At 57.7% G+C, this 12,947-nt stretch overlaps 4 protein-coding genes across 4 annotated transcripts; 2 read left to right on the plus strand and 2 right to left on the minus strand.

The window, feature by feature from the left end:
- Positions 1–2,140: 2,140 nt before the first annotated feature.
- Positions 2,141–4,594, plus strand: QBC33DRAFT_520682 (cytochrome P450 1A1). The gene is made up of 4 exons (XM_060426395.1): positions 2,141–2,704; positions 2,836–3,561; positions 3,644–3,725; positions 3,810–4,594. Exons 1-4 carry the CDS (start codon positions 2,323–2,325, stop codon positions 4,216–4,218), a joined length of 1,599 nt encoding a protein of 532 aa, XP_060288478.1. The 5' UTR covers positions 2,141–2,322; the 3' UTR covers positions 4,219–4,594.
- Positions 4,595–4,634: 40 nt separating this feature from the next.
- Positions 4,635–6,378, plus strand: QBC33DRAFT_520686 (uncharacterized protein). The gene is made up of 3 exons (XM_060426396.1): positions 4,635–5,250; positions 5,319–5,761; positions 5,863–6,378. Exons 1-3 carry the CDS (start codon positions 4,996–4,998, stop codon positions 5,963–5,965), a joined length of 801 nt encoding a protein of 266 aa, XP_060288479.1. The 5' UTR covers positions 4,635–4,995; the 3' UTR covers positions 5,966–6,378.
- Positions 6,379–6,400: 22 nt separating this feature from the next.
- QBC33DRAFT_443420 (major facilitator superfamily domain-containing protein) lies at positions 6,401–8,095 on the minus strand (the record flags this gene model as incomplete). The annotated part of the gene is made up of 4 exons (XM_060424222.1): positions 6,401–7,049; positions 7,162–7,513; positions 7,576–7,793; positions 7,863–8,095. 4 exons carry the CDS (start codon positions 8,093–8,095, stop codon positions 6,401–6,403), a joined length of 1,452 nt encoding a protein of 483 aa, XP_060288480.1.
- Positions 8,096–9,519: 1,424 nt separating this feature from the next.
- Positions 9,520–12,408, minus strand: QBC33DRAFT_553721 (putative aminopeptidase; the record flags this gene model as incomplete). Its single annotated transcript, XM_060429438.1, has 3 exons — positions 9,520–10,141; positions 10,222–12,162; positions 12,305–12,408. 3 exons carry the CDS (start codon positions 12,406–12,408, stop codon positions 9,520–9,522), a joined length of 2,667 nt encoding a protein of 888 aa, XP_060288481.1.
- Between the last annotated feature and the right edge of the window lie 539 nt (positions 12,409–12,947).

Here is a 12,947-nt window from a genome sequence, read left to right on the forward strand (position 1 = left end):
AGTCCCCGAATAGTACCCAAAGGATGCTTCGTCTAGGCTCTACGCCGTAGACGTTTCGATATGACACGTGGTGTGCTAATCTCGAGATGACAGGTAGCCAAAGCGAGGCAACTTCAGAACCTACCACCGCCTGCGGTTGGATGTTGAGCTTATCGGAACAAGGGACCTTATGGTGCTCAACGTTTTGCACTCTCGACTCCTAGAGGTCCTTTGTGCCTGATGCAATCATGACAGGAGATTCCCCGGCTATCCGGCACATGAAGCCTGCTTCTGACTGGAGTTCAATTTCTGATCTCTTGGCATCAACAGGAGAGAGAGGAGGCTCCCCTCTCTCCCATAACTACTTAGCACACCCCCCATGCCGGTTGATTTTTGTCCTCTCTTTGTGCATGACCAACCGAATTATCCAGCGGGAACACGACATTTCAGGCCCGGCTTAGACCATCACAGGTCTTTTTCGGTGCCTTGGGGCCATGGTACCTGTTTCTGATTTCTGGAAGGGTTGCGGAGCTCAAACCTCAACCCTCTTACTATGCTGACCACCTTCTCAGCAGCGGAATTTGCAAGGAAGGTAGGTGGTCGTCTACTATCGCCGTATCTCTACCATTCCTGAATCCCGTATCTCCGCCCGAGTCATCCTCTGGGGGATCAACGTCGCTGCGGGCGGCCCTGCCAAGTGGTGCCCAAATCCCGGCTACCAGGCCTTCGCGACGGATACGGGAGTGCGGGGTGGTCAGGCATGTCAAGCTGCGTGCTGGAGCGGAGGATATATTGACGAACAGGAGATTTTGCGCAAATATGGTGCCTCTTTCGCCATCTCCGCGGTGTTTCAATTTGGCCCAATCTCCTGCACACGGAGCGAAAAAAAAAAAAATGGCATCTTGTCTCGTCTCGTCCCAGCTGCTTGGACAGGACGTCCATGCGCCTACTGCGTACTACATGGGACGATTAATCAGTTTTAGGCGAATGAGTGGCCAGTCGAGTGTCAGCACCGGGAATTGGAATTACACTGGCCGGCGCGGTTGCCAGACGGCCCGGATGAGTCGTTCGGACATCCCCAAATGTATGTCCAGAGAGGCCCCACCCGGCTGCAGGATGGCAGGATCTCAATCCAATTCGAGACGCATCTTTGCAGCAGAGTTTAAGCCACTCTGCCCACCTTACAAGCCTTTCGCTCCTATTGTTTGTCGCCGCATCCGCAGGCTAACCGTTGCGGCGTCAAGTCTGAACCATGGACAAGCTCAGGATCATGGCTTTCGTGTGACGTGACCGGATGCGGCTTAATGCGATGAGACACCTGGATAAGCTTAAACGGTGGGGGCGCACGCCTGGGTTGCAATGGTCGACTACCAGGAATGTGCAAGGCTGAACAACTAAGGTACTGTACCTTGCTGTGTAGATTGAGACAGATCTTAGCGCGAGATTTCTCCGGATGGAATGGAGGTGTTTCGCTATACCTACTACGGCCCCATGGCCCCATACGGGGGTTGATGGATGGATGGATCTGTCTTGGTTGTAGCGTTCCAGGCCAACCGCGTTCGCAGTTCACACTCTACATAGCATGCTATTCTTGGGAATGACCCGCCCCGCTGCCATGGATCACCCGTGTGGCGTGTGACTGCCCTCCGCTGAGCAGAGCACATTGCAGCATGGTTCGTCAATTATAGCCTGAATAAATGACGTTGGACGGTGCACTTTGGGAAAATCAACTCGATCGCCCGGTCAAACATGCGTATGTAAATGCCCGAGGCCAACAATCAAAGTCTACGACCAATGCCAGCCATGGATTCCGCACGCCAACGCCAACGGACGACGCTATCAACCAACAGCCACTGCCCACCCTTGTCCTGCCCCGATCTCCCACAAACCAGGATACGCCCTCACTCTCCACAACAGAATAGGGCCAGCCACACTTCCCGCGGACTCTCTCCACGCATATACTATGTTAGACAACCGGCGGCGGGACCAGTAAGTGCGAACTGTAAGGGGAAGAGGTCGTCATGGCTAGACGGACCACCCATGTTTGGCACCCTTGCACATCTTACCGCTTGCGCTCTGGGCGCTTGGACTGATGCGTCCGGCCCATGGGGGGGTTAGCCGGAGAGTCGAGATGCTGATCAAGGGGCGGGCACTAGACAGGCATAAGTATATGAAGGCGTGTTCCGCACACCTGGGACCGCACATCTTGGCCCTTGAATAGATGATCCACAGTCTGCAGGCCTGTTGCGGTCATAAGAACCCCTACTTCCCTCATCCTGCCCACACCGAAGCTCTTCAATCTTCACTCGTAGAGAGTCAGTCTCTGGCGACTAGCCCGACGACATGGAGGGCCTTACCCTGATCCTCCTGTATCTGGCCATCCCGAGCCTGCTCTACTCCGTGCTGCGGCAGCTCCTGTCGTGGAAGAATGGAAGCGCTACGCCGGAACCCAAGTTCCCCGGTCCCCGACAGTTTCCCATCGTCGGCCGCATCCACGACTTGCCCACGATCGGCTTGTGGCTGAAATTCAAGGAATGGTCCGACATCCACGGTCCCATCTTCCAGACCAGGGCCCTGAACCAGACCTTGATCATCGTCTCGGATGAGGCAATAGCAACAGAACTCCTCACCAAGAGGGGCAACATCTACTCCGGCCGCCCTCAGATCCGGTCTCTCATCAGGCATAAGGAAGGACCAGCATATGTTGCTTTGATGGACCGTCATGGTATGTTGGACGAAACCCCTCCCCTTCTTCCCGCACTGCCCCTCAGCCTCCGTCCCCGCCTCGACCTCTGTTCACGAATATTCCCGCCCATGTCTTTGAAGCCATTGCTGACCCGAGACTGATGCCAACAGATATCTGGACCAAACAAAGGAAATGGGTCCACGCCGCCATGGCCGAGGCCCACAAGCACCACTTCTACGGCAATATCGAGAAGGAGACGGCGCGCTTCTTGGGCCTGCTCCTCCTGGACCCGGACCGGTTCATCTGCTACACGCGCGAGTACTGCGGGCGCATCATGAGCCGGCTGGCGTGGGACGACGCCCCGTTGGGGCGCAAGAACGGCGAGAGCGCCGACATGACGCTGCACTGCATGAGCGTGTCGGGCCCCGTCACCAACACCGTGACGCCGCTCTGGCACATCCCCCACGTCCTCAACCCCTGGAAGAAGTTCGAGGTCAAGCGCGAGTCCGAGCAGCGCGCCTGGTGGCTCAACAACTTCCGCAGGGCCCGCGACCGCATGCTCAAGGGCGAGCTGCCGGCCGACACGTGGGTGTACCGCTATTTCGACCAGATCCGCAGCGCCGGCAACGAGACGCTCGAGCAGACCGAGGACCAGGAGATCTTTGCGAGCTGCATGATTGGCTTCTTGAACCTGGTCGGCGTCGTGACCATCTCGGGCCCGCTCAAGTTCTTCCTCATGGCCATGGCGCTGCACCCGGAGTGGCAGCGCAAGGCCCAGGAGGAGGTTGACCGCGTCTGCGGCGACCGCATGCCGACCGTGAAGGACTGGCCCGATCTGCCGACCGTGCGAGCCTGTCTTAAGGAGACGGTCAGGTGGAGGTCCGGCGTGCCTCTTGGTGAGTCCGACAATCCCTCAATGTGTTTCTCCCGCTGTACCGCATGCGTGCCGAGGGGCTAACCAGGTAACCTTGTTTCAAGGCGTTCCTCACCAAGCGGAGAAAGATGACGTGTACCGCGGCGTGAAGATTAAGAAGGGTACAATCATCCTCGCCTGCGAATGGTAAGCCCACCCTCGCCCCGTTAAACAGAACCCCCTGAAAATTCCACATCTCCGGGCCAAAAGTGTCTAATCCACTTTCCGCAGGAACCTCAACCGCGTTGAGTCCAAGTACCCGGACGCGGAGAACTACCGGCCCGACCGCTGGCTCGAGCCCGGCTGGCCGACGTACCAGGAGCCGCTGACGCGGTACCCCAGCTTCCGCGAGGGGCAGTCGATGCACACGTTCGGGTGGGGGCGGCGCACGTGCCTGGGCCAGAACGTGGTCGACGACGAGGCCGTCGTGTTCGGCGCCGCCGTGCTCTGGGCCTTCAACCTCGCGCCCAAGACGTGCCCCCGCACCGGCAAGCCCGTCCCCATCGATACCCAGGCCACCAACGCCCACGTCATCCTCGAGCCGCACCCGTACCCGCTGTCCATCACGCCGCGGAGCGAGAAGCGGGGCGGCGACGTGCTGGAGGGGTACAAGGCTATCGTGGGGCAGTTGAAGCTGTAGGAATTCTGTCGCTGACCTGTTTGCGGGTGCTTGGGTCGATATCCATGTTTTGAGTCCCGAGAGTAACTAGCTATATTGAAGTGTTGCAAGAGAGAAGGAGTGGTTTTCTTGGCCTGTTTTTAAAGACGCAGCTGGGAGTTGGATACGGGAATAATGGGTGTATGGACGCTGTAATCTCAAACCACATATATTGACAACAGTAACCATCCCGGCACCCAGTTCCTGCTTTGTCAATCATTTCACACCGAACCGCACCAACCAACCTATGTCATGTCATCTCTTTCCAACTCGCTCGCCCAGGTTCTGCAGGTGGTATGCCCTCCAAAAGTCAGGCGATTAGTCACATGACACATATCCTGAACAGCCAAGATCTCCGGGCCGACCGACTTACATAATGTTAACTGATGAATCCTGGTAACTCCTCTCGCTCTCGTCGGATTCGCATGCCGGTTCCTCTCAGTTGGGCCCCACGGGTCCTTTGTCCTAGCCGAAGACCAATCCTCAGGCAGACCGACAGCCTCACGGAGTGGCCGGCAGAGCTAGACCCGATACGATGACTGGCATAACCGACCTGACCCGTAATAATGGGTTTGCCGCAGTCACTGCGCCCCTCATCCAACGTGCCCATGTCAGCTGAGGGGCAGCTTCACTCGCCGAAAGTGAATGTTTAATACGACCTCGTCCCCTCCACCGAATCCATCGTTTTCTCGGGGCACAATTGGCACGAAGCATCAACAGTTCCGGCAACAAGGCATCGCGTTGACATAGACCACAACAATGTCAGCTCAAGGCTACTACAGCGGTGGCGGCGACGGCTACCATCAACAGCAGCAAGGCGGCTATGGCCAGGGCTATGGACAGCAAGGCTACAACCAGGGTCAAGGCTATGGCCAGCAACAAGGCTACGGCCAGCAGCAACAGCAGCAAGCCTACCCCCAGCAGCAAGGCTATCCTCAACAGTCGGGCTATCCTCAGCAGTCGGGCTATCCCCCACAGCAAGGGTATGGCCAGCAGCAAGGCTACCCTCAACAGGTTCGTCGACCCCAATCCATGCCACCCGCGACGTGTCCAGATATCTAACCCCTCACCCCCGCACACAGCCCCAGTACGCCCCGCAATCAAGCTCCCCCTACAACCAAGGCCCCGGCTACCCACCGCCGCAGAGCCACGGCTACAGCCCTAGTCCTCCCCAGCCCGGCTACGGCCATCCCCCGCCAAGCGAAACCAGCTACGGCGCGAACCAAGGCTACGACCCAAACAACAACAGGGGCACCTCGCCGTTCGCGCCCCCGCACCAAGGCGGCGGCCCCGGTCAGCAATACAGCGGCGGCGCGCCCGCCTACCCGGCCGGAGGACAATACGGCGGCGGACCGCCCGGCGGGGATATCGGGCCCGACGGCGAGCGCGGCCTGGGCGCCACGGTGCTGGGGGGCGGCGCCGCTGCCTGGGCGGCGCACCACGCTGGGGGGGGATTCTTGGGCAGTCTTGGTGCCGCCGCGGCGGGAGCCATCGGGGCGAATGTGATAGAGCACAAGTACAAGAAGTGAGTTGGGTTCCCCCGCTGGTGGATGGGCACCCCTTTTCCCACCCAGGGAAAAAAAAAAAAAAAAAAAAAAACCTGAAATGATGCTGACCAGGTTGCAGACACAAGAAGAATAAGAAGTACAAGGAAGGGAGGAGCCGGGGTATGTCGGGCAGCTCGAGCAGCGACGACAGTAGCAGCGATGAGCACGACAGGCGTCGTTGAACGATTGTAATTGTAGGGGCGGGTTGGTCTGGGACTTTGGGCGTTTTTGCCCCCGAGGAATAATTCAATATTGAGAAACCGATGGATCCCACCAGCGAAGCAGAGGCGAGCTACGCGTATTGATAATTACATTGTCTGTCCCCTTATCGTTACCAGCAGCTCTGAATGCGGGAAAATTCATGGAAGGAGGGTATCGAGAGTCTACCTAGACTAGTGTCAGAAGCATGCAAGCCACAGTTATTCAGGCAGGCCATATTCGTAGACCAAACTTTGCCTCTCATTCTCAGACAAAGCTCGAATTCAGACAAAGCTCGAATAGCGTTAGACATGTGCCGTCATTTCCACGGCATCAGACGGCATTACAACGCGGCTGATATTCTCGAGCCGTAACCGCAGGACCAAAACAAACAAACCATACTGCCGTTTTCCCCGCCCTCACAACCCCTTAATGAGCTCCGTCTCCTTCCCCTCCGTCTGCTCCACACCACCCTTCTTCTCCTCGTCAAGCGTCCCACCCCCGACGCCGCTCGCGCTCGCGCTCTCCTCGTCGTACCCCCTCCGCGGCACCAGCCCGACATCGGTGGTGGTGAACGCGTCAGCGCAGTCGCGGTACGACGGCCAGAAGTTGACAGCGACGGCGTACGACCACGCCGCGACGAAGAAGCACATGGGCACGACCATGGCCCTGCCCGTGCCGTGCCTGTCCGCCGCCACGCCCGTGAGCGGCGGGACGCACGCCCCGCCCAGGACGCCTCCGACGATGAACCCGGACCCGCGCTTGGTGTGCCGGCCGAGGCCGCGCATGCCCAGGGCCACGATGGTCGGGAAGCAGATGCTCTCGAAGAAGAGCGTCACGAACAGCATGCTCACGCCCACGTTGCCGCGCTGAGTGATCGCCGGCGCGATGAACACGATGCACATGGTCAGGTAGAAGCCGAACACCCAGCGGGGCCGCACGTAGTGCATGAGCCCCGCGCCGAAGAACCGCCCCAGCGCGAAGGCGCCCTGCGCGCCCGCGAGGAGCTTCGATCCTAGGGAATCGGGCGTGTTGGCGCGGGTCTCGGTCGCGTAATTGATGAAATAGCTGGTGGCGCGGGCAATAGTCAGCACTAGGGCAGTCAAGAGGGTGGGCAAAGTGTCGATGGACAATGAGACTGAAACGGGGAGATAGGGGTTGGAGCAGATTTGCGACTTACCCTGCAATGGCCACCTGGGCACCCGTGTAGCAGAACTGGGCAAAGGACGCGTGGAACAGGCGGTATTGTTTCCAGAGTGGCTGGTCGTCCGCGCCGGCATGCGTCTCGTTGGCCTGGAAAGCCATATCTGCGTCGGTAATCTCGGGGATTTGGGATACGTAGAAGACGCCCGCAAGCAGGAAGACAAAGCAGGCGATGGCGAGGTACACCCACTGGACGTTTTTGAGGGCGCGCTCATCGTCGAAGGCGAAGAAGACGTACGACCCGAGAACCGGGGCAACGACGGTGCCGATGCCGTTGAAGGCCTGGGAGATGTTGATCCGGATCTCCGAGTACTTTGGAGGGCCGCAGACTGGGAGAATTGTCAGTGTGTGCCCGGCATATGAGGGGGCGCGGGAGGCTCAAGGGGCTCACCAGTAATGTAGGGGTTCGCTGCCGTCTCGAGGGACCCCAACCCGTTGCCGATGATAAAGATACAGACACAGAAACCACCGAACGAGTGATGGATGATGGCGGGGATACAGAGAAGGGCGCCGATGCCGTAGAGGCAGAGACCCCAGATGAAGACAGCCTTGTAGCTGTAGTGACGCAAGATCCAGGCGGCATGTCCCAGCGAAGCCAAGGGGTAGGCACTAGAAAGTTGGTGGCGACAGTCAGCTTCAACGGCGCATCACGTAGCCTGCTGGGACGGTGGCACGAACCCAAAGTACGCAGCCTGGAGACCCGAAGACCGAGACTTGCTGATGTCCAGCGTAGTCTGGAAGTGCTTGTTCAGGGTGTCGAGCAGGCCATACGAGAACCCCCAGAGGAAGAACAGAATGGTGACGAGGCAGATGGGATAGATGGATTCGCGCAGGGTCAGCTCTGCGGCCTTGGTGGTCTTGTCGTCGCGGACGCGCAGCGAGCGCTTCCTCCAGAATTCCTTGGAAAGCATGGCGGCGATCTGAGGCTGGATATGGATCTGGATGCTCGCGGAGCAAATCGGTTTGCGGTTCGGGGTCGATGCGACAAATATGCTTGTCGGCTTGGGCAGCAGACGGGATGCGTATTGTTTTGTCGTCAAATCACCAACAGACCGGTCCCTGTGGAGGAGACCAGTTCGGCCAGGGAGGAGGACGATCCATTACTTATGGAGCGCAAGGTTGCAGATTGTCGGGGTATCGAGATGACATGTCGGCCCTTTCCTGGGGCATTGAAACCCGACGGGTGCAAACTCGGAGGGCACAAGGATCGTACCATGCCGATCCATGTGAACGAATACCAGAGATGCGAATTGGGGAGGAGTGTGGAAGTGAAACCAAACGACAGGACTCACGAAAGCAAAACGGATGATGCTGTGCGGGGAATCTGGGGAGTGTGGAGATGCTAACCCCTCTCAGCGTGCTCGAAGCTTGGTCTTCGAGAAGCGGAGTTGAAGGGGAAAATTGAGGGATGCTTCATACCCGCAGGTTCAACACGAGCCTTGGGGAGGTCCAGCACATACCTGCCCCTTCTGGAACTCGTCTGTGGACCGTTAGTAATTTGCCCAGGTGGGTTGGATTAGGTTGTCATTGGTGCAACAGTCCAGCACACAGGGTCTTCCAAGGTTCGGTTGTTTAACTAAATGTTACACCGAGAGAAGACTACTGAGTACTGCCGCGGTGTAGTGTAGCTCTAAGCCGCAGACAGATAAGATCATCCCCGGGCCTTGCCGCACAAATTTCCCGACGGGTCTTTTACCCCAGACGTTACTGGGCTTGTGAACATACCTCAGTATGCCACCGTCGTTTCTCCACGAACAGCCTTACCGTACTAGGTCCCCGGCAGCTTCAAGATGGGCTGGCTAATAACTTTTAACTCACTTTCGCCGACGGGACATCAGCCCTGTAATTGGAGTGCTAGTCTAGTTAGTTGCAGAGGTGTGCGTCGCTTGTCCCATGATATGGGTCAACTCGTAAACGCAGGCCCCCCTAGCCCCCCTCACTTGGCCACTGGACCCAAGTATCGGGGACAAACTCCCGGTTTAGGTGGCGGGGCCTGAAGCCACCCCTTTTCATCACAGACCTAACATTGGAGTCCAAGACACCACTGGACACCTACCTCCTCCAGGTTTGGACTTCAAAATCTTACTACTCCTGGGGAAATTCCCCGAGATGGGAAGTAAAGATGCCCAAGAGAATCAGGCCTAACGGCCGTAGGGAGGTAGAGAGAGGCACACGGTATCCGGACGGGGAAGCAGGTGGATTGATAAACAGCGGCATACTTTTCTCCCAAGCCCTGGGGCAGACTATCTTGGATTCAACCGTACACGCCCCCTTTCAAGCTTCGCAACAGCCCAAAAAGGTCCCGGCTCTAGACGCCCAACGATAGGGACCTCCCTCAAGCATACCCATTCGCGCCCAGCCACTCCCGCACGGCGCCCGCGTCCCTCTCCCAGTACGCAGCCCTGCCGCGGATCTTATCCTTGACTATCTCGAGCGTGCGGTCGAAGCCCTTCGTGCTCCTTTGGTCGAAGAACCCCTCAATGTCCGCCAGCGTGGCCCGGTCGCTGAACTTGCCCAGGCTGACGTTGATCATGCGGTCCAGCAGGATCGGGTTGCCGCCCAGCTTGGACGTCAGCTCCGCCCAGTTGTCCCTCATGTAGGCCCACAGCAGCGGCCGAGCCTGTCGGTTCGCCGCCATGGCCGTGGCGAGGATGTGCATGTCACCGCCGGGGACGGACTCGCTGGCCGGCGCCGGGGGAGAGGCGCTGAAGAGGAAAGGCAGGACGACGGAGGAGATGACGTCAGCGTCGCCGACGTGGCCGATGGCGGACAGGCAGATCTCCTTGCCGTCGATGGCCGGGGTGGAGAACCACTCCTTCTTGAGCGCGGCCACGGTGGCGGAGGCGTTGGTCCGGATGGCGGCACGGTAGACGGGAGACCTGAGGTCGGCGTGAATGGCAGCCGATGCAGGGTCGGCCTGGTGAGCATCGAAGCGGGCGGAGAAGTCGGCAATCACTCTGCAGAGGAGGTAGGTTAGTTGAGAGTAGAGGAATAGGAGTAGGAGTAGGAGAGAGGAGTCATGAGAGATTCAACTTACTCTTCGTGGCCGTTGCCAACGGCGGTGAGCAGCAGTCTCTTCCGCAAAAGAGCAGTGTTGAAGTCTTCACCCTCGACGGGCTCAAGGCCGACCTTCTTCAGGGCGTTCTCCGTCAGCCGCAACGTGAACTTCTCGAGGGCCTTCTTGATGACTTCGTCGGCGCCAAAGACAGACTTCACCAAGCCAATAGTGTCGAGAGCTTGATTTAGGACACGGAAGTGCGTCTCATTCTTGAACCCCTGGATGAAGGAAAGGAGAGCAGGGGTAGTGCCGTCCCCTGAAAACGCAAGGTCCGCTGCTGAGCCGGTGATGAAGATCTTGTCCTCGACAGCCAACCGATCGAGCTGAGTGCTGAGGGTCTGCAGGCGCTGGGGCGGGTAGTTGACACGGTAGAACCCCGTAGCATTTGCATTCAGGAGGTAGAAGCTCTCATCGACGCCTCGAATGGTGGAATCCTTGGTAGTGAGGGCCAGAGACTCGATTCCCTGCACCCCCGTCTTCCCCTGAAGAGACAAGGGCACCCACCAGATGGTCTCGTCATCCTCAGCCTTGACATCTCCGGTGGAAAGGAATCGAGACTGCTTAATCGTGATCTGGCCCGGCTCTTCTGCCACGGTGAGCACAGGGAAGCCGATCTTCTCGATCCACGACCCCATAAGGGCGTTGACATCTGTCCCGGACGCCTCGCTCAGGGCCGACCACAGAGCTTCCGTCTTGGCGTTTTGATATGCATACTTCTTGAGGTAGATAGCGATGCCCTTGAGGAAAGTCTTGATGCCCAGGTGAGAAGCCAGCATGCGAATCATAGAGCACCCCTTCAGGTAGCTGATTCGGTCGAAGATCTGGTTGACGTCGAGCGCATCACGCACTGCGACCTGGATCGGGTGCGAAGCCCGAACAGAATCCAGCGAGAAAGCTTGCTCCATTCCCTCGTTGACGAACTGCGGCCACACCTCCCAGTCTGGATGGAGGTAGTCTGTTGCGAGCCAGCCAGCCCAGGTGGCGAATCCCTCGTTCAGCCATAGTTCGTCCCACCAGTCCATGGTGACCAAGTTTCCGAACCACTGGTGGGCAAGTTCGTGCGCGACGACGTAGGCAACGCGGTTTCGGAAGCGCGCCTCGGAGAGCTTCTCGTCGAACAGGATGGCCGTCAGCCGGTACGTCACCAGACCCCAGTTCTCCATAGCGCCGTGTGTGAACTCGTGCACGGCCAAGATGTCGCTCTTGGGCAGCGGGTAGTCGAGCTCAAACTGCTCTGAGAAGAAGTCGATGATCTTGGGGGCGTGTTCCAACGCCCAGCGGCCTTGTTCCTTCAAGCCGCGGGTCGTGTAAACGCGGACAGGGAGCTGCTTGCCGTTGTATCGCCGCTCGGTAAAGGCCTCGAGGTACTCAAAGTCGCCGACAGCCCAGGCGAGCAGATACGTGCTCATGATAGGGGTGGTCTCAAAGGCGATGACCTTCTTGTCCCCATCGACGAGAGTGGTCTCCTTCTCGGGCATGTTGGAGAGCGCCACCTGGTCGCGGGGAATCTCAATAGTAAAGTCAAAGGTGGCCTTTAGATTCGGCTCATCGAAGCAGGGGAAGGCCCGACGGGCATCGCAAGACTCAAACTGGGTGCTGAGCATGTAGTGGAACTCATCGTCACGGGGCACGCTGGCGGCGGCTGGGGCTGTGGGCTTGTATTGGCTGCGATAGAAGCCTGCCATGTCATGGTTGAGAAGACCAGTAAACTCAATAGTCAGGACAGCCTTGGTTGAAGGCGGCAGCTCCTCGGGAAAGGTGATGGTGGCTCGCTGCTTCTTGGCATCGTCGGTGAACTCGGTGGTTTCCCATGTTTGGTCAGTCTTGCCAGTATCAACAGTGAGCTTCGCCGTTAGAAACGTGAGCTCAATGGCATTGAGGACAATCTCTTTTGTAGGATTGACCAGCTGGCCAGAGATACTGTTCCAATATTAGTTATGAGCAGTAGGCGTGGAGCCTTGAGACTATAGGGGAGTTGAAGAAGGATAGTAATGTTGGGCAGCGAAACGATCGGAGCCTCGGAAAGCAGGAGGGCAGGAGGGGTTCCCGAAGTAGCACTTACGCCACAGTTCCCTTGTAGGACCAGTCATTGAAGTTCAGATCCTTGATATTCAGGTCATAGTGACTTGGTTTGAAGTCGCTCGGGAGGATATCGCGGTCGGCCATGGTCACGAAGCGTAGATAGTGAACGCCAGGTGTAGTGTAGTAGTTACCAAGGGATGGAAGGTCAGGTAAGTAAGCGGGCAGTCAACAACAGTGACGCTTTGGAGACGTCTCGTTGGGAAGTGGGGTGAGGGGTAAGTGGGTCTCATCTTGGCGAGTTTTCAATATGACTTCAAGCTAGGAAGGACCAATCGGGAAGGTAACGAAATCACAGATCTCAGCGTGGGGCTTTCCAAGTTGCCCAATTTACTAGGTTGTCAGACAAGCCGAGAATATCCATATGCCGCACAACCAGAGTGATCGATCGTATTCAAACAGCAACACTGGCAATCTAGATATAGGTGATCAAGCCTGATCCCTCGCCTTCTCGCCCGCTCTCGACTGCTTCACTACAGTTTACCTGACGCTTAGAACCATCTACCCAGGCAATGCAATGCCCTCCCTCTCCAGTACTATGTATGATGATGATGATGGATGATGATGATGAAGGAAGCCCCCACTCCAAACTCCAGTAACAAGGCCAGAAAAAGAGACAAAGAAAT

The sequence above is a fragment of the Phialemonium atrogriseum genome, assembly GCF_030411735.1.
Source record: "Phialemonium atrogriseum strain 8032-3 unplaced genomic scaffold QBC33scaffold_1, whole genome shotgun sequence".
Taxonomy (NCBI): Eukaryota; Fungi; Ascomycota; class Sordariomycetes; order Cephalothecales; family Cephalothecaceae; genus Phialemonium; species Phialemonium atrogriseum.